The 26,630-nt window shown below is 36.1% G+C and overlaps 2 protein-coding genes across 5 annotated transcripts in view; both read right to left on the bottom strand.

Moving 5' to 3' along the window:
- Window positions 1-26,630, bottom strand: part of LOC134854384 (cullin-associated NEDD8-dissociated protein 1-like) — a 277,297-nt gene that overhangs the window by 98,852 nt on the left and 151,815 nt on the right. Inside the window, exons 2-12 of one of the 4 annotated variants that reach the window (XM_063870612.1) lie at window positions 23,408-23,484; window positions 19,996-20,114; window positions 19,459-19,531; window positions 18,869-19,196; window positions 18,057-18,327; window positions 17,554-17,736; window positions 15,103-15,339; window positions 14,437-14,583; window positions 13,536-13,674; window positions 13,120-13,341; window positions 10,669-11,384 (exon numbers count right to left, since the gene is read on the bottom strand). The exons of 1 other annotated variant lie outside the window; for it this stretch is intronic. In XM_063870612.1, coding sequence (XP_063726682.1) covers window positions 11,370-11,384; window positions 13,120-13,341; window positions 13,536-13,674; window positions 14,437-14,583; window positions 15,103-15,339; window positions 17,554-17,736; window positions 18,057-18,327; window positions 18,869-19,196; window positions 19,459-19,531; window positions 19,996-20,114; window positions 23,408-23,476 — 1,803 coding nt within the window. In that variant the 5' untranslated portion in view covers window positions 23,477-23,484 and the 3' untranslated portion in view covers window positions 10,669-11,369. Of the gene's footprint in view, window positions 1-10,668; window positions 11,385-11,680; window positions 11,849-13,119; window positions 13,342-13,535; window positions 13,675-14,436; window positions 14,584-15,102; window positions 15,340-17,553; window positions 17,737-18,056; window positions 18,328-18,868; window positions 19,197-19,458; window positions 19,532-19,995; window positions 20,115-23,407; window positions 23,485-26,630 lie in introns of those variants that run through there. 2 more of the 4 variants (XM_063870611.1, XM_063870610.1) reach the window with 2 other exon arrangements.
- Window positions 8,024-10,252, bottom strand: LOC134854468 (extracellular signal-regulated kinase 2-like). The gene has a single exon (XM_063870726.1). It carries the CDS (start codon window positions 10,233-10,235, stop codon window positions 8,175-8,177), a length of 2,061 nt encoding a protein of 686 aa, XP_063726796.1. The 5' UTR covers window positions 10,236-10,252; the 3' UTR covers window positions 8,024-8,174.

Here is a 26,630-nt window from a genome sequence, read left to right as displayed (position 1 = left end):
ATTTAAAAAATCACTTTTTTGTTCAAGTTTTTAGCAACTATGATTGGCTTAGTAAAAAAATCCTTTTAAAAAACCAGCATTAGCAAAACTTAATGTTCTCATTTTCAAGGAGCATTTTGAAAAATATATATTGGTTTTAAACAAAATTTCAAAATTTTTCAGTATAAGTTTTGATGATTGTTTAGACAACTTGATCTGTATTCTACCGTGAAAATACAGATCAAGTTGTCTTAACAATCATCAAAACCTATACTGAATTTTTTTTAAATTTTGGTTAAAACCATTGTGTTAATGAAACACACTCTCAAAATTTTGAATAACCACATGCTACTGATATAAAGACATAAGCAGATATAAAAAAAACGATTACACAAATAGTACAACAAAATGTGTGGTTTAAGTTGACAAAAATAACGTTGGCTTGTGAAATTAGCTTGAAAAACTCGTGTATGATCGGAACTTCAGTTGCCTCACAATTTTTTCAAAAAAAATCATTAAAAAAAGATACTTTTTGGACATTTCTGAACCACGAATGAAACGTGTTAATATAAACATTTGACGCTACATGATGTTTAATCGCGATTTCTCCATTCTTGCAAAAAAACCGCATACGGATCCAAATACAAACTATTCCACTAGCATATATAAATAAATACAAAATATTCAAAGAAATAATTGGTTTGATTTTTGTGATCAATTCATTTTAACCGTTGATAAAACTGTTGATGTAGAGAAAGCTGACAAGCACGGTCAGACGAACGTTTGACACTGTAAGAGATGAATTTTAGGCATTTTTGCCAAATGGTGCCAATTAAATTAAGTCCCAATAAACCAACGGAAAAATATAATTTAGGATGAGGAAAACTTTAATTACTTTTCGATCTAAAAAAGTTTTGAAATAATTTTAAAATGATTTTCGAATTTAAGAAAAAAAATTACCTTTAGAAACATTAAAAAATGATATTTTAAATCAACGCCATATCAAGCTACTACACGACACAAATAAGGAGACGCTGTTTGTTGACGAGTTAAGCTGAATTTTTTAAGGAAACAAAAAACTGAGTCGAAAAATTGATTATACAAAAAATAAAAAAACATCAGATAAACTATAATGTGTTTTCCAAACTTGTTGTTTTAACACTTGTTTTTCATTTTTGCGGTAGGCAGCAATATTTTGCCAATTCTGATGATTTGTTCATTTAATTGGAATGTTTTTCGTTCACGCATGTTTTCGCGATTTAAAGAATTTTCACTGCTTTTTGTGCTCAGCAAGCTACTATAGCGTTGAATCAAAACAACCGGATAAAATGAACTAACTGAATTTCAAATTCGTCTTTCCCAAAATGGGTAACATTTTGTCAAAAAAATAACGAGGACAAAAATTGCGGTAAGTTTTCCTAGTTCTTTTTATTCTGCGTTTTTTATGCAAATTTTTGAACCAAAATTTCTCCCTTAAAACGGGTCAATTTAGTTAAAGTTATCAAGGTATCAAGGTTAAAGTAATCAAGGTTATCAAGGTTAAAGTTATCAAATTAAAGTTATCAAGGAATCAATTAATGTTAAAATAACAACCACTGGACCTGCTTATCTACCTAACATTGAACAAAATAAATTGGCACATTTTAATGGTGTAATTTGGTTCAAAATTTTACAAAAATCAACATAAAAAAGCTGGCAAAACTACAAGCAATTTTTGTCCTCGTCATTTTTGGCCAAATATAACCCTAAGAAACTAGTTTCAATATCTGTTTAAGTTCATTTTAACCTGTTGTTTTTATTTCTGCGCTATAGTAGCTCTATCAGCACAAAACGCATTGAAAATTCATTAAACCGCGAAAACAGGCGTCAACAAAAAAAACTATCTAACTCACTGAGTTATATCATCAAAATTCTGCAAATTTTTATTAACTACAAAAAAAAACACTTTAATAACCCAAATATTTGTAAACGAGAGAGGTTTCATTAAAAAAACGCGTTTTGAAAACATACAATTAAAGCAGTTTCGAACATTTATTTTCGCTCATTTTCGAATAAAAATAAATTCTAATAATACAGCTACTCAAAATTTATATTTCGTGATCAAACAATATTTTTCATTTCTGGTAGAGTTTTGAACACTAAAATTTTTTTTTGAATATCATCAGATAAACAATCAACATTTCCTTTCTTTTTGTGATAGTTTGTTGAGCGAATTTAGTTTTTTTTTTCAAAAAAGAATTGACGTTGTTATACATTTCATATTTTGATTTACTGGAAATTTGTTTGCTCATTTTTGCTCCAATTATTTATGTTTTTCAATGAGAAAGAAGCAGCTGCCTAAAACAATTTATGCTTTCAGACTAACGGAATTAGTTTTTGATTTTAATTTATTTAAAAAAAAATTGCCAATGAAAATTTTATTTCTAATTTTTTCAAGGCCAAGTACATTTAATCATTTAGAAAATTATTTTTAAAAGTGAAGAGTCTTAAGCCATTGTAGTTTAAAACATGCAAAAAAATTAAGTGGGAGATTTGCTTTTTTACGCATTGCTCGGAGTAATTTAGTCTGAAAATTGGGAAAATCGGACTCATATTTCTCGACGCAGCAGCAACTAGTTTTTCTTGGAATCTGAAAAATTTACTAATAGGGTTTTAAAGTGGCGACTCAAATGGTACATGACGTTGGGTGGAAAACCCAACAAACGCACGCCATAGTTTTCCCCCATCCTTTTAGACTGCAATGTTTTGCTGCAATGTTTTGATATCTCCATCTAACGTATTTTGCGCTATTCGAGATTTCTTAACATTTTGCCGAAATAATTAATCCCAACGTCCACGCTTAAACAAATAGAAAAAGCTGAAGCACACAACCCAAATACAAATTTCCTCCCCATGTTTAGAACGGTCGGAACAAAAAACTAAATAGTGTTTTTTTTTTCTTCGCATTACGAGGCCAAACTAGGCATTTTGTGAATTGTAGGCGGATTCCGCAACAAGAAAAAAAATTTTAAATCTTCTCTGCTGTTTTGGATTCTACGGACAAATAGCTAAAACACTGTATTGCTCAAAATCGCTCCAAAAACAGGCAACTTTGACGAATCCGCAACAAAATGTGTGGAATCCGCAACCAGTTTGTGGAACCTATGAACAAATATAAATATATGTGTTTAGCGAACTTAAGCTGTCGCGGAATCTACAATTGTAAGTGAATCCGAAAACTGTAAGCGGAATCCACAAATTGTAAGCGGTTTCCACAAATTATATGCGGAATCCGCAAGTTGTAAACGGAATCCGCATAAATTTGCGGAATCCACTTCTATTTGCGGAATCCTCTTACATTTGCGGAATCCGGAACAGCTACCTATGTACGCTCGTTGCGAAATCCGCAACAAAATCAATGTGCCGACAAAATTTACTTTACAAGTATTTGCAGGCGGAATCCACTGAAATTTTGTAAGTAGAATTCACTTACATTTTGTAACATGTTTAAAGACTTGTCTCTGGAATCCAGGGACATACATTCACAAAATTGTTCGCCTATCCAGTGCAAAGTTTGGCCTCGTAATGCAACTATTGTGGTTTTTTTGTGCATGATGTGATGAGAAAGTTTTACAAATGCGTTTGAAAAAAATTGAATTACTAGTAGTAAACTATTAATCGGCAACAGTTGCCTTCAAAAAATGAATAAATAAGCGCAAAATGTGAAGCATCCAAGGCAAGATTTTCATTTAGTATCTTTATGATATCTTAATCCAAATGACCATTTTTCAACTCAGTTTCATGTTACTCGATGGCTTCACTCACGCGAATTTAGATTAAAACTCAAAAATTTCCAACCCATTTTTCCAACAGTAGAAAAATAGTTTGAAGTTTTTTTATATCGTTTGAAATACGACTGAAAGGGCTTGATTAGGATATACCACTCGATCCATTCCAATGATTATTTCTGGTACCTGATTTTGCGGTCAAAACAAAAAATACAAGACACCCGAATACACTTTTCCTCCCCATTTTCAATGGTCGGAAGAATTCCTTATTAGTTTTTGCAAAAAAATATTGAGATATTTTTTGTTCATATTTATTTTATGATAATGTTATATCGATAATCGAATCAATTTACAAACAGAGCTGAAAAAATTTATTCTAATTGTTTTGGACTATTTGAAAATGTTTGCGTTTTTTTTTTGAAACTTAATGATGTTTCAATATTTAAATCAAGTTTTAAAACTCATTCAATCAATAGAAGCAAAATTTAAATCATATCGACCGACGCAACTCAAGGTAAGTTATTTTTGGCAGGTTTTCTGTTTATTCAAATTCGAGAATCTTCTGCATTTTGCGATTGGTATGCACAAGATCCTACTGGTCCACGGGAACCCATCCAATATCAGTGCTTCAGGCTGAGACCATCTCTACCCATACAGCGGAGCAAAAACAAGTTAACAGAGAAAGAAGTATGTCAACTTTCAATGAGTTATCAATTACGAGTGTCACTGTATGCCGAATTTATGCCATCGGAGAAAGATTGGAGCAAAGACATTTGGCACAGCTGCAGGCTTCAGATTTTAAACGGAACTCACTTAGATATCACTGAATGTACGATGGCGCAAACTCTATCCAAAGCACGAAATGACAAATCGATCGGTAAGAAGCTGAAGAATTTCTTAATTTTTTTTCGAGAGTAAAAGCCACTCTGAGAATTTTGAAATCGCTCTGAAAAGACTGATTTTTTCTGCGTCAGAAGCGCTTTAAAATAATTAAATCAAGAAGCCAAATTAAGCAGCAAACAAGTTGTACTACTTTTAAGCATCAATTCAAGAAAATGTTTTAGAACGAATACTTAAAGTCAGGGTTGGCTCGTTCCGGCCCTCTTTAGCTCGTTCCTTGTTTAAAACAAGAACCTTTTCTGTTCTAGACATGAAATCGCAGGGTTGGCAGAGACTATCGTGCATGAGTAACTGCCACACAAAGAATAGAGATGCCGCCCAGTATTATAAATGCAAGATGAAGTGCATGATGAAGTTCGCAGAGCCAAGAGGTAACGGTACACTTTCAACTTTTCAATTCGATACTTATATCTAGGGGTGATGTAAATGTAGAATTTTTACCAGGGGGTGCAAATGCATAAAGCTATTCTTCATTGTTATTGGAAAAAGTTGTATTGAGAAGTGACCATGTTGTTGAAAATTAAATCAGTTTAGATGAGTTCAATTAATTTTTAGATGAGATTTTGGTCCAAGCCAAATTATTTTATCCGTAAAAATGTCTCCTAGAAAAATCTACTTTTAAATCTTGATAGAAATTAGCCCTAAATGCAAATTCCTGTTTATTATAGAAGATTTGCCCATTGGGTCCGCAAATATTTACGACGATTACTTCAACCTCAACAGGCCCTTGTCTGCAGTAAATACACAGACTTCAAAATGGCTCATTTTCACCACACTTTTTTGGAAGCATTTTCTGGCAAAATCATGAATTCACGAGCCCGATAACCAATAATTTGAACTTTATCTGCTATCCAACAAATATGTAAAAATTGAATTGTAATCTGTAAATCTTAATCTTGATTAATAATATCTAAATGTATAACTGATATACTGCAAAAAGTTCTCCTAATAATCAAAATTTGAAAAAAAATCTTTTGATTTAGTCGAGACGTTTTGGAATTGGTAGTTCCGCGAAACTATTCATGTCGAATCTCACGCCCTCAATTTATTGTCCTGGCCGCTGAAAGTGGGGAGGAATTTTGCATTCGGTAATTAATTTTTTTCAAAACTTCAACGCCAAATTGAGTACCGCAAATAATCATAATGAGTTGTTTTCTTTGCTTTCACTTGATTTCTTGAACTTTTTTATTTCAACAAAGCCGAGTTTGACTTCAACAAGTTATTGGTACTTGTTGTAATTCGAGGAATACAAAATCTCACCTGAATTGAACTGTATCAAAGAACACAGACCAAGTTGCGTTTCTCATACGCAAAAAACATCACAGTTATCAAGAAAACCAAATCTTCGAATGCTTTAATAACAGAATATAAGATTCTATAATAATCAAAATTGAAAAAAATATCCGGTTTTGAGTTAGTAATGCCCCCAAACGCAACGCACGTGAAGTAGAACATGGAAAACTTCTCTTCTAGTAACGCGCTTGTTTGTATAACAAAAAGAAAGCAAAATGAAGAGACATTGTCAGTTTGATTTTAAAACTGAACTCAAAAAGCTGCAATTTCGGAGAAGTGATAATTATTTCGGAGTTTTTTTTTTGGTTTTGGTTCAAACTGCTGTGTTCAACAAATACGCATTATAAGTTTTTGATTATTTGTAACGCCGCCTGATATCGAAAAAATTTACCATACCAATAATTTTTTGATCTATTTGATTGTTGTTAGAATTAGATTATTGTTGTTGGAGTTCTTTCAATTTTGAATTTCTCATTTGATTCTTGCATTCTAATTGGGTTTTGTCTGAAAATCTTGCGCACGTCACATTTAAGCTTAATTTTATTGCATTTCTAAATTTTTTCCAGAAAATTATTTCATCCGTTTGCGACCAGATAGAAGACATTTTTTTCCGTTGAAACTTTGTTCAAAGAATTCATCATTAGCATATCAACAGGGGCGGATCTAGGAATTTCTGGAGGGGGACGCGTTTTCAAAAAAAAATTCGAAATTTTTGTCGACTTTTTTTAGGTCGACCAAATTGATTTTTCGACCTCTCCCAAAGCACTAAAAAACCCTTGTTTTGGCTAAACTTTCTGCGCCGAAGGCATAGTTTTGAAAAAACTGGCCTAAAAAAGCGTTTTTAGGCACTTTTCGGAAAACTATGACCAAAAAATAGCGTTTCTTTGGCGCGCGCTCCTCCCTCAAAAATAATATATATTGGCGCCGAAGGGGCTTTTAGAAAAATTTTAGGTTCCGTCAACAAAAATTGATATTTCAAAATAGTACAAAAGGGGGGACCCTTTGGATCGGTAGGGGGTCGAATCCCTGAGGAAGGGCATCTGCCAATTTATTCTCTCAAACGAAAGCAGTCTGGAGCTGTGTCTTAAGCTATCTAAAATGCGAATTTTATCTAATTACAATGCTTTGAGAAACAAAAACGAATTTTCATTTTTTTCAAAAAATTATTGCATCGGAGCTGTTTTTCTGACTTACTCAACGGATTTTTCCTGATTTCGAAGTGCAATAGAAAATAGACTGCGCGTGTTTACTCTTGAAAAATAAAAAATATGTTTTAAATATATTTGTGTTCCAAAATTTCACTATGAAATCTATTTTCATTTTCTTTGAATTATGGCAATTCGTTTTTCATTCAGATTATGTATTGCAAATTAAGCGATCTCCGCTTCGCCTCTTTCTATCATGCATAATTTCTCTCTCGTCATTATAAAAATCATTTAGTTTTTCATTTCTTTGTTCCGACCATTTGAAAAACGTGGAGGAACTTAGTATTCGGATGGGTTTTTTTTTACTTCCACGCAAAATCAGGTACCACAAATAACCATTGGAATGGGTGAAGTAATAAAATTAAACCCTTTCGGTCCTGATTCGAACGATATTACAAATTTTTCAAAAAAAATTCTCAGTATCGAGATAAACTGGTTTGCAATTTTTGATTTTAATTCAAACTTTGAACGAATAAAAAGCGAGCAGGACTACAACAGCCTAGTTATGCTTAATTTAGTCCATGAAAACTTAGTTTTAAGTACATTAAACTAGTTTTTCGAGTTTTTTGCGCCATATTGGGAAGCAAAAACTTCACAAAATATTTTTTTAATTTTCTGCAAAAAAATTTGAAAAAAAATAAACATTTTTTAATTTTTTTGTTTTTCTAGTCATTTTTCTACAAAAAGTTTTGTCCAATTTGCCTATAGTACTATGACTGTCGAATATGCCTTATGATAGTTTTACGTCAGATCCTTTAATCACATCACGCAGAAAAATAACTAATTTGAAAAAAGTCGGAACCTTCTGTACTACTTGCAGAGCAAAACTGAACTTTCCTCTGAACTTATTTTCAAAAATTGTGAAGATAACAGCTTTTTTTCATACACATGTACATTTGCTAAGCCTTCAAAGAGTTGTATTTACATTAGTTTACACTATTTAGTAGAATTTGAAACAAATTATAAAACACTAGCTATGTATCGTACAGCATTCAATGCATTTTAATTACTATTACGTATTACACGAATTTCACATTTTCAAATTATTGCGCAGTTGTTCAAGTCCAGATGAAGTTATTGTGCCGTGTGACTGAGTAAAGCTGCCGAAGTTGGTCCTCGGGGCCGACTGGAACGAAGAAGAACTCTGATTCTTACTCGAGTACTGTCGTCTCCCGCCCCCGTACACCGGCGAAATTTTGCTCTGCGACGACCCATAACCCATATCAGTAGGACTTTTTACATGGTGATTCATCATTTTGGACCCCGATGATGACCCAATTCCGGGGTTGTAGGAGTTCATTGCAACTGCGCTTGACCTCGAGTCACCTCGCATAATGACTGGGTTCCCGACTCCTGAGGTGAACGTCGATCGTCCTCGCGTTACCGGAGCGGAAGTGCCTCGACGTTGGATTACGTCATTTGAGACATCTCGATCGCGTTTAGGCCTCGTATTGCCTCCATAGCTGTCATACTTTGCAAATGATTCCGATACATTTCCGGATTGACTTGCACTTCCGTTGGCCAGTAAACTGGAATAGTTTGGCCGAGCATTACCATTATTCATTCCAGTTCTTTGCGCCTCAAGTTGACTCTGTATGCTGTTACCCGAAGATGAATGGGGTTTGTTGTTATTTGGATCTAAATGGGCACTCGAAACTGTCCAGGGTGACATTGACGAAATGCTTCCGCTGGCATTCATTTTGCCACCGGATCCACCACCATTACTCATTCTGCTATTGACGATGTTTGAGCTACTTGCCATTGATTGTTCATTGGAACCACTGGCGTTACCCGAAGGGTATTTAGATGCCTGGTTACCCGAAGCCGAAGAAACTCCGTTTTTTGAATTACTCTTCGCATTCGTATTTCCTGAATTCTTGTGACCTGAACTATCGCCGCCTCGAAGATCATGTTTGTCTTCAGTCCGTTCGTTAGCTGTGTCACTATTAGCATCGTTATCGCCTTTGTTAGGATTGTTGTTCTCATCGCCTTTCTTGTTAGCTTCGTTTCGTTTGTTGCGGCGAATTTCCGTCTTTTTCTGGATTATCATTTCGTACAATTTTTGGCGGTACTCGTCAATCGATAGCTGGACATCGTCATCTAAAGGCGGAACAACATCGTAATTCAAAACTGGTTCATCGCTGCTGTTATGAAACTTGGACACATATGAGTGTTGAAGAGATAGGTCTGCAGTTAGTCTTTTATCCGGGTTGAAATGCAGAAGATGGTTCAATAAATCAATCGCATCTGCTGACGCTGAAGGCACTATGTCAGTAAAGCTTCTTTTCTGTCTTACATTAGTTTTATGCAACACACTTGCTCCATATGGCGATTTTATGCTGTTAATATCCTCTGAATTAGGAGTAGGGATATCAGCAAGGATCTTTTCGATCTGATTGAGAGTTGAGGACCCTGGAAACAAAGGTTTCTCTAGGAGCATTTCTCCCAGAATGCAACCTAGAGACCACATGTCAACGGCTTTTGTGTATTTATGTGAGGCTAGAAGAATTTCCGGCGCTCTGTACCATCTAGTTGCGACATATTCGGTGAGAAATCCGCCATCTGGATTGAACTTGTCTTCCGAATCTTCCAGTTGGGTAAGAGATCTTGCCAGCCCAAAGTCTGCTACTTTTACAAAACATTCCGCATTTAGTAGAATATTCGAAGGTTTGTAGTCGCGGTGAATAACATTTCCCGAGTGCAAATACTTGGTTGCTTTGAAAAGTTGATACATAATGTACCGCTTGTGGATGTCCTTCAGAATGTTTCCTCTCTTAATTACATTATGTAAATCAGTGTCCATGAACTCGAATACTAGATAGATATCTTTATCATTGTTTGCCTTTACGACATTTAATAATTTAATTACATTTGGATGGCTTCCGAACTCTTGGAGAAACATGATTTCTCTGAAGGTTCTCTGAGCATCGGTCTGGTTTCTGAAAGCATCGAATATTTTCTTTAAAGCAATCACTTCTGAGCCTTTTCTGTCTACGGCCTTCCAGACTATGCCATAAGCGCCCTTTCCAAGCCGCTTTTTGATTTCGTACTTCTCTGTTATATGACTATCTATTTCTCCGCTCATAGCCATTTACTCATCTGGAAAACACAACTGAAATTCAAGAACAAAATACTTCTATCCGAACATGTACTTCAGAACATAAATGGATAATAAATGGTGACTTTGATGCAAAAGATCTACATGGATAGTGCGCTAGCACTCAAAGGTGACTTATCTGATAGGCTTTTTCGGATCTTTCATGAATGCTGGCATTGAATCAAAGGATCCTCAAGACAAGAATTATGTTACTCGAGAACTTTCCCCAAAAAATTAGGCCGAAAATTTAGTCAAAGTTGTTTTTAGACAAGCATCATGATGCCACCTTTTTAAACGATTTTTTTTCTTGTCTAAGGGTTTTTTCATCAACTGTAATCTCACACTCATTGATTGCAGCGAGCTTTTATTGCGTCTTTACTTAGCCTGATCAATTATCATCTTTCAAAACTCTAGATCAAGACTAAAAATGGTTCCGAACAACTTTGAATTAAAATTATTTCCACAATTCAGCTTACAATAACAATATATTTTTGAAATAAAATACAATAATACTAAGTTTACAGTTTAGAGGAATTTTTCAGATAAAATTGCAAGGTTCCTTTTTTTGAAGGAGGCAAAACCATCACTTAAAACAGCGCATAATGGAAATAAATTGTCATTTGAACAAAAATATGAAACTAAAACCTAAGAACAAATAGTTTACCTTTTATCAGATGACAACTTATTTGGAAGATATGTTTTTAGATTCCATTCACCGCAAGCTATGAATTACTAAGTCTCCCATACCAACAATTAAATCTGAACAAAACCGAGAATGAAAACTAAAATAACTTCAATATTGAACCAACAAAACCAGTAAGGAAAACTTATCAAGCATCAGATCTAGTGTAGTTGAAAAACACTTATTTACACAATGCCTTTCTTTACTTTACCAGCATACCTTACAACCGCTGCATTATTCGAATTATGGAGTTTGATTTTTTACCCTTACCCTCTCAATTCTTACAAAGATGCTGATTGTTTCCCGCTAACACATTTCGAGTCGTGTCACATTTGGTCGAGTGGCTTTTCTGATTTCGTACAAGTGCCTTTTCTCTGCGTGATAGTTATGATAATGTAATGCATCTATCTTCCTTTTCCTCAGTCTTAATCATAGTCGTTGTTTCGTCAGGAATATCGGTCCTGAAACAAGAAAAAAATAATGTCGAGAATCAAGTCATACTTATTCAATTGTGTTATACTGAGCCCCACATATAGAAACATATAAAATTTGAATGCCGATTTTTCTGAAAATGAGCAATTTTTGAGTTCAGAGGCTTCTTCGTACAATTTCAATTCGAATACTTTTTCAAGAACAGCCAAATTGAAAGATTTATGTAATGACTACCGCAGCTTACTTTTCCTCAATTAGTCGCAATTACTCATTTGAAAAATTTAGGCATTCTAGGGCAAAATTTTCAAATCATTTTTTAGTTAGTGAAAACCCAGTCATACACGAAAAGAATAGACTAGACTAATGTCCCAATAAAATCCCATTCATGAAGTATTGCGTGCTTACAGGAGAAGATTTAGAAACTGATGGTTGGTAATTTGTGCGGCCATTAATCGGTATTAACAACTCCCTTGCCAAAACGCGATCTATCGCCCTGGTAAAGCAAAGGTAGTTATCGAAGCCTTGATGCAAAATATCCTTGAATAACAGCTGAAGGAAACAAGCAAAATTTACAATACTTCAGCATAAATAGCATCACACAACTAAACTTTTATTATTCGTAGGCTTTAAATAAAAACCCATTTTCGAAACTAAAAGTCCATCAAGTTTCCTGTGACCTTTACACTTTTGCTTTTCAATAGGGTAGTTTGCTTTCATTTCACACAGAGGGAGAAGGCGGTAAATATTCAACATCTTTAAAATGCACAAAATTTTGCATGTAAAAATTTGTAATGAACTAAATGAAAAAAAAAAAATGAAACCACACAAACTTTGCTTGTAATAACTTAGACGGTATTAACCGAATTGCGTATAAATTATGCATTTTGAAAATCTCTGCTCGAGAATTGCACTGCTGACAAGCTACTATTTAAATGAAGTTGTTGACCGGAGAGACTCAAGAGCCAGATGATCAAACACTCGCTATTGCATGTGTAAAAAAATTCTGAAAAAAGCAAGCTCACAGAGGCAAAGCGGAGCTTCGCAACACTGGAGATAAAACAGATACAGCACTGCCGAAAAAACTTTTCGTAAAAAATATTTCGAAAGTATATCTACGAAAAATCCAAACTATTGTCTTCAATAAAAAGTCAGTTTAAAGAAAATATGTCATGAAACCATCGCTTGCTGTAAATAAGTATTCAGAATCCTTGGGTAGACGCCCGTCAAACCGAAAACAAAATGGTATAAAAAACTGGGCTATAAAAATTTGGAAATTGAAGTTACTACACTACGCCCACCCCTCCTGAAATACACAAAAGCATGAAAACTTATTTTGGTCCTTCAGAGGAGGCTATATAAGTCAAAACATCATCATCCGAAACCATTTCAGCAAAAAAGAAAAATATTTTCTACAAGGAAACTACGCAAATACAGAATTGATAAATTTACACACAACAGAACGACCTTCAATTACCGTAAAAATAGCTTAAATTAGAAGGAGAGTGTACGCATTGGAAAGTAGACTGACAAAAAACAAGCAGTCAATCAAACTAAAGTCCGATATTTCAAATTTTCCCTCAAAAATTGAAGTTTTCCAGACATTGAAAAAAAATTCAATTTCCATATTTATCAAAAAAAACAAGGTCATGAATATATTAGCGTGAAAAAATTTCCTGAACAAAAAAAAACATTCCTACAAGTGAAAAGTCAAATTAGAGAAAAAGCTTAAAAAAAACCACTGATGAAAACCATGCAATAACAAACCTGTAAAGTATCCATTACACTAGCTGTAGCTCTTGACAATTTTCCAGCCAATGATGATATCCCATGTTTCAGATCATCCTTCATCTGCTCCACGTCTGGTCCCGCCGGCACCCGGTCATAATAGCCCCTTGAGCCCCTGTCCCCGTCAGTGCCTCCTCCGAACACATCCCGACTGCTAATGCTGTTGGATCCGGCGTATTTTGAGGTATCGAAACCATTACCCTATATTAAGCAAATATATTAACCATCAAAATTGCTCTCAATATACATTACTTCAGGGCTTTTATGAACGTAAAAACTGTAGAACCTGCTACAAAAGTTCTCAAGATTGCCAAATTGATAAGATTCACAGGCTTTGTTTGCCAAAAAATACATCTTAACTTCAGACATGCATCTAGAGGAGGAACTGAACATACATTTGCCTCATCGTTTCCAAAGTACTGGCTGGATGATATTGACTTGGCGCTAGAAAATCTGTCGCTGAAATCTTTTCCACCTCCTCCACCGCCTGACGAAGAAACAGCAGAATTGCCAGCTCTACTAGACGGACCAGATCTAAAAATAAGTAATTAGGGAATAGAATAAAAAAATGTTCCCAACAGACAGTTGGAAAAGAGTCAATGAACGCAAGGAAATCGAAAAAAAAACTTTTTTTTGAAAAAACGTCAACTTTCGAATTTCAAAGAAAAAAATATATGGCCTAAAAACTATTTGGATTTCAAGAGCAAAGAGAATATGATCGACCATTTTTTTGATATAATTAACCCAATTTGAGAAGAAAACTCGATCAATTGGTTTATTTTCTATATCACTGGGAGATCGAAAATTAAAATCCTGTTTTGAAAGTAGAAGTCGATCATGTTTTTCGTGACCTTGACACTTTTGCTGTTCGATAAAATAGTTTATATTCCTTTTATCAAAGGAAATGAAGTTAGAAATCCAAACAAAAGAAATAGAAATCCTTAAAAAGAAATAGAAATCCAAACAACGAATCACCAAGACCTATAGAAGAGTATTCACTAAGTTCACGACTCTTAATAACAAGCAAAACAATCCGTAGGAAGTGTTTGATTTAACTGCTTCTCTCAGGATCTCGATTTATTGACACTTCTGATGCTTTGCTCTTTGGTACTATTTTGAAACACCCAATTTTGGCTGACCGACTTTCTTATGAGAGAACTCGGAATCGATACAAATGAAACGCCATCCTCGCAAAAATCCTACATCAGCGCCCTCTTGCTGGGCTCGTTCCACTCAATATTAGACCATATATGATATATCGAATATTTGATTAATATTTTCAGGTTCATTGTCGACCTGTTGAAGTCCCAATTTGAGGAGCTATTGAAGCTACTGATATTTCCGCTGTTCTGATTGGCTGGTGTTCTGGACCAATCCGAGGCCATCAAAGGTGTGGCTTGTTTCACTTCCCAGTCACTGTTTCCACCACCGGTTCTCCTTCCACTGTTAATTAAAATAAGATATATCATTTTTCCCACAATTAATTAATTTCGACAAGATAATCAATCTTGGTGAATCAATCTTCTTTTTTGATTTTTTCATTTGATTGAGGCAGGAAACGAACCATCAAATTTGATGAATCAATCTTCTTTTTTCATTTTCTTTTCATTTGATTAAAGCAGAAACGAACCATCAAATTTTCTAAATGATAAAGTGAACTTAACAAAATGTCAAAAGAAATGAAAAACTCACTCGACACTTCAGTGAAAACAAAAAACAATTCAATCAAGAAAGGACGAGGAGCTATGCATTATAATTTATACCTTTTGTTACCATTCTCTTTTTTATGATAATAACTAATCTCGACAAAGCTAACTCAGGATTTCTTTAACTATTTCCCCCCTATGGTACCTAGTAACGAATTGCCACCCCTATAAAGAACTAGTTCAACGGTTGTCAATCTACCAGCTGACTCAGATTTTATCCTCTGATCCATTACACCAAACTTATCATAATCTGCACCTTGAGAACTGCGGTGGCTCATCTGAAATTGCATCGAAAAAGTGGTCTGACGAATCTCGCTCCCTCTCCCTCTCTCGACTGTGGTCTCTCTCTCCGAAGGGGTCTCTATCTCTGTTGTCTCTACTGTATCTGTTGCTGCTGCTGTTGAATTGGGAAGAGGGCGATTGGGCTGTGCCTACTTGATCTATCACTACCATGTCACTCAAAGCTGAATGGCTCTTCACTCCTCCGCCGGATCTGAACCAAAACATACATTTACAACATAACTAGCAAACGGTGGTAAGCAAAATTGGCGTTAATCGCTTTCAACCGAGACGTTGTGGGTTGGAATATACATGCAGGTTTTAATAAAAAAAGATCCATGATAAGCCGTTAACAACTGGAGAGCGCGTATTTAGTTGATCTGTTTCCATCTATGCTAAATCGCTCGTCTGTATCTAATGCATCTCAAAGAGAACCATTCAACGCACGAACCATCAACGCATTGAACCCCTTTCTGTCGGTGCATATTGTCGGAGCAGTTTGCAGATACGTATCGAACATACTTTGGAAATTATACGCTATCATAGATGGTGTCCCACTCTTTAGAGTCTCACGCCAAAAATCCCTGAAAGTCTACTAAAACTATCGACCAAAACAGCACCTACGAATGCTAAGAAATTGCCACCAAATTATCACTTTTATTTGCAACTTCAGTTGAAAAACACGAGGATCCAAGCTATTATACTACGCTCGCAAGTGTAATGAACGAATGATCACATTTTTTTTGAAAATCAAATCAGCTTCTGCCTTAGACACATCAAATAGACACGTTTCTGCACAGATTATAAACAAACTACGAGCAGTAAAAGTGGAATGAATTAGGAACTTTAGGATTACAGCGTCTGTGATCGCAGTTTATAATTATTTTTTAAATTGACTTTCTGAATAGAAAGAAATGAACAAGGTTTATAACTGAGAAACACAATTTTTTAATCAAAATAAAAACTGGTGTTATTCAAAAATTCGCTTTGTTCAATCATGATTTCCAATAGTATGAAGATATTTCACACGAACAGTTATTTACTTGCAATGCAAATCATTTGCAATTGAACACAAATCATTTTCGCATTAAAGAACATTAAACAATTTGGAGCTCTGGAAGAGCAATAAAAACTTTAGATTTTTGTTTTAACCCGTGATATTTTTTGAAAAACTTTTACCAAACTTTCTGGTTGTTCGGTTCTGATCATTAACAAAAAAAACGATTAATATAAAAAAATAATCGGAATGATGATTTGAAAAAGACCGCAAAAGCACCATAAGTTTTCTTGAAACGAAGATACCTGAACCACGGCGATGATATCCAAAAAAACGATGGCACTGATACTATCCCTAATTAAATAAATGCCTGACAGTACTATTTTCTGGCACTGCCATTAACGTTTCTAAAATTCAATTCTAAGAGCTATGTTTCAAACATAGCCAATCGAAGATTGGAAAAGAGTAATGAACGCAAGGAAACCTTAAAAAAAACATTTTCTTGAAAAAAAAACTTTCGAGTTTCAAAGAAAAAAATAGATGCCCTTTAAACTTTTTGAAAATCTAGAACAAATTATGTTTGGCGCTTTTTTGATAACATTAACCCAACTAGAGAAAAATAGGTAAAGTTTATATTCCACTGCAAATCTTAAAATTAAATTCCACTTTCGAAACTAGAAATCGTTCACGTTTTTTGCGCAATTTCCACGTTCGTATTGGGAGAGTGCTATTTAGGTCACTTTCAGCAGATGAATTTCAATTGAACTCAAAAAGTGCAGATATACCTAAATGCATTCATATATGCATCAATATGTATGAATGCACATCTGTAGTTATAAGAGACTTTTAATACTTTTCCTGAAAAAAAAATAACAAAAAAAATCAGCAAGACCTATATAAGAGTCTTCACTACGTTGATTACTCTTAATAACTGAAAAAATCTATGTGCAATCCTGCTTCCATTTTTAATAAATTAAGGAACAAAAGCGGTGTTTAGTGAACTGACATGTCACGCTTCACGCTAACACCGTGGCCACCCTGAACTTGTACATCAAAGTATGCGAAATTTTTAAACTATTTAATTGCCAATGCTAAAACAAAAGATTTTGATATGTACCGGAGTCGAAATCCCGACCTGGAGACTAAAAGTCTCACGTCGTCCCATCTACAGCACAGTTAGTCACTTGACAATCTTCAAATATAAGTCACCAATATCGAATACACAACAGATGCTATTTAATTGCCAATTTTATGCCAGTAAATGCCACCAAATAAGCACTTTTATGTGTGAGCTGTATTGGAGAAAGAGTAGGGTAAAAACAACTAGCATACTTAAGTAAAAACCATTTAGTAGGTAGTGAGACTGTCGCACAGGTTAATTTGAACTACACTCGACTACAGTTTTGAAATAACTAAGAATTGACAACTCACTGTGTCTTGTTAGATCTGCTGTTGGTCATTGTTCTGGAACTGCTGTTTCTGTTGTTGTTAGATAGATTTGAGGGAGCGTTTGCTAGTCCCAGTCTCTCCATCTGGTCCGCCTTCTGTGGATCTGCCTCCCTCACTCTGGCCTGCTGGATCCTCATCTGCTCACCACTCTTACACAGGTCATCCCTGATGCACATAAAAACAATTTTTTTTGCAAATAAGGTTTCATCCCTTGTAAAATTAGGAGCAATTACAAAAAAAACGGCTCCTCGGGTAAGTTAAAGTCAGAATGCAAAAAATAGGGTGCTGTTACCAAGAAAAAAACCCACAGCGTCCCAGCCATCCATAAATTGAATTTCCCATCAAGTCTAGTGTTTTTCGCCTTTACATGTTAGAACTTTCATGGCCCCACTTTCATTGAGTTGAAACGAGTTTCAGGAAATCACAAAAAAATGCACACATTCCAGGAAAGAAGAGTTGCGCATAATTATTTGTTCCAAACTCACATTTGTTTCTGTTGCTCCTCTGAAGTCAAACTCACGACATTGTTCTTCTCATTCTCGGCCGCTTTCGATTCCAGGTCAGAGAAGTTAGGCACCTGTATCTTCTGGGCACCCAACTTGCCTGGCTTCCTCCTACCACCCATTCTGGCCGAACCCTTTCCAGTACCGATCCCATCAACAATCGGAGGTGGCACAAACGATGTAGGGGAAGTACTTAGAGCCAGATCTACATTTGGCGCCCCTTCTTGAGTATCAGCTGCTCCATTTTGCGAAACTAAAAATCAGCTTGCTCAAAAGTCAATAGCTCATAGATACAGCAAACAAGTGCAGCCAGTTACTGTGTAACTTGCACAGAATGTTCCGACCAGTTATCAATATATAAAAACACCAGAATTTTTTTTTTTAATATCAGTTTTTTTATCATAATTAGTTTTTTGAAGGGAACAGAAGGGAGCATAAACTTGAGATTCGAAGAAAGCTTATTAGTGCCTCAATCAGAAAGATTGCATTTTTTTATTTGGTTATTTGAAGTGTTATCCACTCATTCTCTGGCAAAAATGAGTCTGAAAAACGAAAAAATGGTGACACAATTTGTTCAAAATCCGTTTTAGCTTTGACCACCGAAATACGCTCCAAAGTATCACCAACTATTTCCTTACAGCTTTAGTTAAATTTTTGTATGGAATCTACAAATCTTGCAATCAATTGCGTTCTAGACATTAAAAACACGCAATAGTAACCCCAGATAACATACACTCTCTAAATAAATGATGTGTCTAAGTCTAAATTTTTTCTAATCGTTTTGAATCACTAACAAGTAGGGGGTTGAGCAGGAATAGGTCTGGTCTGTTCAGTGGTCTCGTAGGAAAACGCAGTCATCGGTTGGGCTTGGGTCATATTCTTGTTCGATCCCTTCGTGTGCGAGTCAAAGAAGTCCACTGGCGATTTCTCATTGGCACCGGGGTCCTGTTCAGCCGATTTAGGTCCTGATGTGTCTATATGAAGAACTGAGGTTCCGTATTGGGCCATGGCTTTATCCGCTAGAGATTGAAGTTTCTCTCTGTAGAGCACAGCAGCTCGCGAACTGTACTTGGCTTTGCTCTCAACACGATCGCCAACTCCGTGTTCACTGAAGAAGCGGCTCTAAACAGTTTAAATAAAAGTCTAATTTTCCTATCGCTTTCATATACACTACACACCTCTGGACCAGTCTCAGCCTTAAAATATTTACCTCTTAACTTTTCCTATCATTAGAAAGACGCTCTCAGGGCCGCAAAGTTTTGTAAATATCCGTTAATATTGAAGTCCATTGCGCCAAAGCATTATTTCGAACGTATAATTATTCTGATCTAGATTTTTGGCTAACCAATCTTTGCAAGGAAACGATAGGATGAAGCTTGCTTACCGCGTTTTGATTTCCTCCAAGTTGCATTTTGCGCAACTGAATCCATTTCCATTGCTGGTCTAGTTCTGTTGATCTAAAAATCATTCTAGCCGTCAGGGGCGGATCTAGGATTTTCTCGAGGGAGGGGCGCGGATTTTCAAAAAATTTTCGAAAATTTTGACGACCTTTTTTTAAGTCGACCGAATTGATTTTCGAAGCTCTCCTAGAGCACTAAAAAGACGCTGTTTTGGCCAAATTTTCAGGGCCGCAGGCAAATTTTTGAAAAAACAGGTCAAAAAAGCCATTTTTGGGCACTTTTTGGAAAATTTTGACAAAAATCGCGTTTTTTTTGGCGCGAGCTCCCCCTCAAATTTAGTATATATTGGCGCCTTTAGAAAAATTTTAGGGTCCGTCACCAAAGATTTCTTAAAAAGTACCAAAGTGGGACCCTTTTGGTCGGCAGGGGGTCGAATCCCTGAATCCGCCCCTGCTAACCGTGATGCTGAACCACTTGGAAATGAAACGCGACGCGACTATTAAGTTTCAAATAATTTAAACCTGACGTAGCTGAGATGGACTCCCAGACCCCTGTGCACAGCCGAGCAGTCTATGCAGAGGTAGATTCCATATGTCACACTGCTCCATGTAGGATTATTAGCACCACAGTCGAAGCAAATCTAAGAAAACAACCTGTCGTCCACGAGCAACAAACAAAAACTTCATTACACCATTGGATGCAATTATATGGTTAAGTATTTAACTGAATCGTCTACATAGAGGCGAAGCTGCACTTCGCAACCACTAGCGAGAACACAAAAAGCAGCTCTAGAGTTCTAAAATTTGCAGCAAGTGAAAATAAGCCTCGAATAAGTAAAATTTCGGCAACTTCGCGGACTCGAACCGACGACCTACAGCGACCTAAACATGATAAATCTCACGCACTAATCACTCAGTCACGGACGCTTAGTAGCTATCACTAACACTAGCCACAAAAAAGGCGAGAACAGATGCTATGAAATTTCCAATGCTACAGATCGTGATTATAGCAAAAAGGTACACAAGTGAACACTTTTAATCAACTTTTATTTGCGAGCTCGGTTAGAAAAATAAAAGGTTCGTACTAAAACACTAGTTGCATGCTAGCATAAAAATTTGACGGCACAGAAACATGCATTTGAAAGCTCCATTTACATTCGACAGTTAAATCAAAACGTTAATAGTGTGTCATTATTGCAACCGGTTTGCTAATCGTTTTAGAAGATCAGATAAGAAAGTTGAATATCTTAGGACTTGCCTTTCAATATCTTTGGAATATGCTAATTTTTCTACACAGAGGTGAAGCTTCGCTTCACAAACTTTTGCAAGAACACGACAAAAAAGCAGCCCTATAAAAGGCAATAAGAAAGTAGCAATAAGCCTAGAGTAAGCAAAAAATTCGGCAAAGTCATAGATTCGACTCTGCGACCTCGAAATTAACAGACTTACACGCTAACCACTCAGCCATGGAGGCTTAATAAGTAGTAGCCAAAAACTAGTCACAAACAAAGCAGAGAACAGATGCTATGCAATTTCCAATGCTACAGCGAAACTTCCAAATAAGTGATCACTTTCAATGAACACTTTCATTAGCGAGTTAAGCTAGGAAAAAAAAGGTTCATAAGAATATACTAAGCTGAAGTTAGTGTAAACAACAGAACATTATAAAAATAATTTACAGCAGACGGCTCCACAGGTGGGATAGAGGAAAAAGATTATCAACCAGGTTTTAGACTTTCAATTGTTTTGATCTGCTAAGATGGTCTTCTTTGAACACCTACACTCCCTCGTGAGAGAAACGGATATTGTGTGTGATTTTAGTTTTTCTTTTCATGACACGCAAAATCAGGTATCACAAATAATCGTCAGAAGAAGTTGAATGATATATCATATTACATACAAAGCCCTTGCAGTCGTGATTTGAACCCTTTAAAAATTCCTGGTACCGAGAAAACCAATTGGTTGAAAATGTTCAGACTAAGTTTGAGTTAATAAAGCGAGCGAGCACGTCTATAATACAAAATAGGAGGTAAAAACTTAGTTTCACTTCATGATTTTTAAATTTTGAAGAAAAACACTGCAAACAAATCTGCAAAATCCTCAAGGATGCATATTTAACTCTTAATATCGAATTTGTCTATTTTCTAGAACTAACCGCCCTAATTTCTGTTCGGACCATTTGAAATTGGGGAGGAATTTGGTATTCAAGTGTTTTTGTTTATTTTTGTTTTTCAGTCATTTTTCTTCAAAAACTGTTGTCTTGTTTGCCTGTATTACTATGACTGTCGATTACGCCTAAAATACAGTCTCCAGACAGATTCTTTCATCACTCTACGCAAAAAAACAACACTAAATTGAATAAATAATATAGCATTATAAAGACTATGATCTGAACATTCTGTGCACAGAAACCAGCTATCCTTGTTGTTCCGACCATTGAAAATGGGGAGGAACTTTGTATTGAGGTACGTTTAAAGTTTTTTTGTTTTCCACGTAAAATCAGGTATAACAATCAATCAATCATCATGTTGAGTCGAGTGATATACCATTTCAAAAACGCTTCAGTCGTGATTCCAGCGACATTGAAAAACTTTTCACAATGTCGAGAAAAACCGGTTTGAAATTTTGGTCTAATTTCGAGCTAATAAGGTGACCGTGTAGGCTTGCAATAGCTTATTTAAGCTTAAATAAGCCGTGAAAACTTAGTTTTACTCAAACAAAGGTGGTATTAGGAGTTTTTGGTGATTAAAAACTTGAAAACTCTGCAACATTTTTTAAAATATTTTTCTGGTCATTTTCTTTCAAAACCTGTTTTCTAATTGACCCAAATTTCTATGACTCTAAAATATGCCTTAATTCTACTTTTTCGTTCAGATCTTTTTGTCACAACATGCAGAAAAAACAATACCACTTTGAATAAACTTTTTTTTGAAATTGTGGTCGGAACATTCTGTGCTACTTGCAAGTAACCGGCTATCCTTGTTTCTTTATCTTTTTGTTTTCCACGCTAAATCAGGTACCACAAATAATAATGGAAATGAGTCGAGTAATATATCATAGAAAAGCCCTTTCAGTCGTGATTCGAAGATGTAAAAAATTTCCAAATTAAATTTCCCCATTACCAAAAAAAACAGGTTTCAAGTTTTTGATTTCCCTCCAAATTCGAGCTAATAATGCGAGAAAAGAGGCTTACAGATGCATGTTGTTGCTAACTTTAGGACTTTAAAACTTAGTTTTACTCAGATAAAGTCACTAAGGGAGCAAAAATTTCAACAAAGTAAGAAAAATGGGCCAAAAACGACTTAAATTTTTTTATTTTTTAAATTTCTTATAATTAAAACTTTCTATTTTCTAGTTAACTTCAAAAAATCTCTGCATTTTTTTGTTTAGTAAAACTTCTACAATTTATGCCAATATTACTATTACTGCCGATTATTCCCAAGTTCCAGTTTTCCTTTCAGACCCTTGCATAACATCACGCAGAAAAAAAACTAATTTGAAAAAAAAATTTTTTGTATTTTTATAGACTGGTCGGAACATCTGTGTCAAATGTATATATTTTGGCAGTCTAAACTTTCTATGCTACCTGCACAGCAACCTGTTCTCCTTTTTTAGTTTTAAAAACAGCTGTTGTTTAAGATACCCGGGTTATGGACTGTCTTAATCATTAGGAGAATATCTCGCGGAGCTGAAATTTTTTTAAATAGTGTTAACCGTCGGCTGGAGAAAATTTCTACCTGAAAAAAATCGAAATATCTGAAAAACTAATTATTGCAATTAATTGGCAAGAGCCGATTCAAAAATTGAAATTGGCAAAATCCAAAACCAATGATTTTTTGCAAGTATCGCAACTAATTGATTTATTCAATAATACATTGCAGAGCCTTATGTATATTATGTATATTTAAATATATTTGTATACCAGCTTCCTTACTTTATTTGCAGGTTGAGATCGTAGTCTTCTGAAAACCGACGTGGTGTCAACTTTACTGGGCCCACTCATAACCACCTGAAATAGATTGTTTGATTTACTCATATGTGTAAAAATTAGAACAGTAACCGATTGGAGCTCAAATGCCACCGAAAATTCGAAGTAATCAGAAGGTCAAAAGTATCATAGCAACCGAGGTTACGGTCAGGAGGTCAAAAGTATCATAGTAACCGAGGTTACAGTCAGGAGTCCCTTCATCACGTATTCCAGTCAAAATCCTTGGAATTTTCTAGATATGGAGGTGATAATAATAAAAGAAGATGACAAGTGTTTAAGTCATTTTCAATTAAAATCGAGACGGGTTACGTTTCTTCAATAAGAACACGCAACTCGACACGAGAAAATATAATATACAAGTGTTACAAATAAAAAATTTCGCCGAAAGTTATTTTGTCATTTATTCTTCCGAGTATGCAAGCGGCGTTCGCAATCTGTATTGCTATGGAGATTCTCTGTTTTAAAAAGCTGTCTGCGCTGGGTTCCTCAGTGCATATGCTTAGGTTCTTACAAAGCTTGCTCAAAAAGTTTCTGTGCTGGGGCCGGCCGCGCCCTGAATTTCCAAAGCTAGCGGTTGAAAAAGATATCCATCATTTACAAGATCTTTATACTTGTCAATTTTTCGCTCTTCCGCTTCAGCGGCAGCCGTACCAGGGTTACAAACAGACCCGGCATTAATCCAACAAGGAGCTAAGGAGTCTACTACGGTTACATCCCACAAGAGCTGCTTACCAACAGCCCATGGAACGAGCGTCAAACCGTCTGGTCGCTTCTGATCGGTCCTGTAGAGGTGTCGTGGTTCTAAAACAGACGGAATGTTAGTGGAGGATAAAATCTGCTTTATAAGGGCATTCAGGTTTGAATGCCTAGAGAATCTCCCTGCACTTTTGAGGAAAGAAAGACCATGCCAACGATCCTCGAAAACGTCTTTACCGCACACGCATTTATGCCGTTCGCAAATTTTTGAGCCTAATCGAAGTCCTATCGAAATTCTGAGTTCTTGGTTCGACAGTTTTAACGTTAAATTTTTGCACGGTATGAAGTTCAATCAGTGGGAGCCAAATCTATCTTGGAACGCGTGGAATCTTTTTACGTCTGTTGGTTCGAGTCGTAAAATCAAGTCTGCAATTTCGCTGTCGAAAATTGGCTCTGTCCACTTTTTTATAGTTTCGTTTTTCGGAGCCGTTTCAATTGTTCTATTTTCAAACCACCATTTAAGCGCATCACCATAGGTTCCATCCACATGATCCAAACCAAAGATTTCGCTCAAGGCATCTTTTGCTCCTACTGCTGAGGCTAACAAAGCGGGTAAATGTAACATTCGTCTACTGTAGTCACACATGAGGCTTAAGAAAAATAGGCCCTATAAACATTGTTTCAAGAGTCAGGGACACTATCTCTTGTGTTTTCTACCTCAAATCAGTCGGAGCCAATTCGGTTCGCTTGTGACATGAGACTACGACCCGTTACAGCTTAAAGGCTACTACCAAAATATCCACCCCACTCTAGAAATAAGAACGTCCCCATACTTAGGTCTCTAGATACCCAAAATACATGAACGCCGTTAAAAACCGGGTCGGAACAATCCGTTAAGTTACTTTTTACAAGATAGTGGAACTTTGATCCATTTCAGATGGATCAACCTAAAACTCGCCTTACCTCAACATAACAATCATAAAACACACTCTATAAATTTAAATTGAGTACTCACATCGTAGCACGCTCAAGAACTGGGAGTAATTAGTCGGTAATCAACTCGAGAATTAAATAATGTAACTAATTGACTTTAATGTTTATCAGTTTCAATAACAAGGACAAGTTTTAACTCTAGAATATAGTTTCTCGTGAACCATTGGGACACTCAAGCTGTCCACCTTTCCACCGAAGGTTCACTCTAGTCCAATTCGAATAACAATCCAGTCGAGCAATGATAGTCCAGTTCTCGGGAATACGCTTGTCTCTGTTTCAGATGGGACAGCTCTACTCTAGTCTTATTGTGACGGAAATTGCGAATAGCAATTTCCCACTGTTTTATCTGGCAACTTTCCCGCGATTGTTACTCGATCGTTCTGATTTCTCTTTTTCGGTTTTCAGTTATTGCGAGAAAATCGTGCATGACAAGCTCCATTCGAATTTTTGAAAAATCAAATTTCACTCCAAAATTAAGTGCTCTTGCTTTTCTCAAGGTCAAACTTCCAAAGATGACCGACTGGCACATACTCCCCGGACTCAAGATCGATGTCCTCATCGCGGGCTGTCGTCTGCCAGTGAGTCCCAGAAAACCGAGTGTTGCTCAAGGTACAGTGCCAGTGGTCATTTACAGAAGTTTGCAGCAGACTTAAGCTTATCTACACCCCAAAATTCACGGCCATGTAAAATTTTCACACTATCGCTAAACAACAATCAAAATCTGCACACACCTGCACCCTTGATTTCTCGCTTTTCAAGCCAATTATTTAAAATTTCTTTTGTCCCATTCAATCAGGAAATTGTCATGCAGCATTTTGATTTATATAGTAAATATAACATATTAATAACAATATCTGATTCGTTAAAATTTCTTTTTCGTGAACCCAGGTTTCATCTGGATTCACACTCAAGCCCCCCTTCCCTCTCAAGACTCAAGATCTCTTCGAACCATCCGCTCATTTCGCACTCTTCGCCTTGGAAGTGCCGTCCCCTGAAGTACTGGATACGGCAAACTGTCTCAACAGTTCTTCTTCATCATCGGAGCTAATCACGATCTCCTCCCAAGCCTTCAGCTGTTCATAGGATCGCATCCATTCCCTTTGCTCCTGCAACCTCTTTGCCTGGTTGGGTAGTGCCTTCACCCTAGATTCCCAGTTCAAACAAAAGGAGTTGTGCAGGCTCAGGCTCACGTTCTTCGCCAAGTCCTCCTCTAGTATCGATTCCCTCGCTTTGGTATTGTCTCTAGACATTTTACCCACTCTTTTCCATCCTGTCGTGATCGCATTTCGATGGGTTAACAGGGGTCTCTTGAAAGCTTCCGGCCCAATCTCGGCCTGGAACTGTCGATACTCCTTTTGATGCTTTCTCATGTGATCTTTCGTTGTCATGTATAACCAAGACGTCAGTGTCGCTCGAAACCATGGAAAGTACCTCAAGCGGCTCCATACGTGTCTGACTTCCATTGGTATGGCGATTACTT

Source organism: Symsagittifera roscoffensis, chromosome 9 (genome assembly GCF_963678635.1).
Source record: "Symsagittifera roscoffensis chromosome 9, txSymRosc1.1, whole genome shotgun sequence".
NCBI lineage: Eukaryota > Metazoa > Xenacoelomorpha > Acoela > Convolutidae > Symsagittifera > Symsagittifera roscoffensis.
Note: the sequence above shows the minus strand (reverse complement) of the source record. Positions and strands in the feature narration are given on the sequence as shown.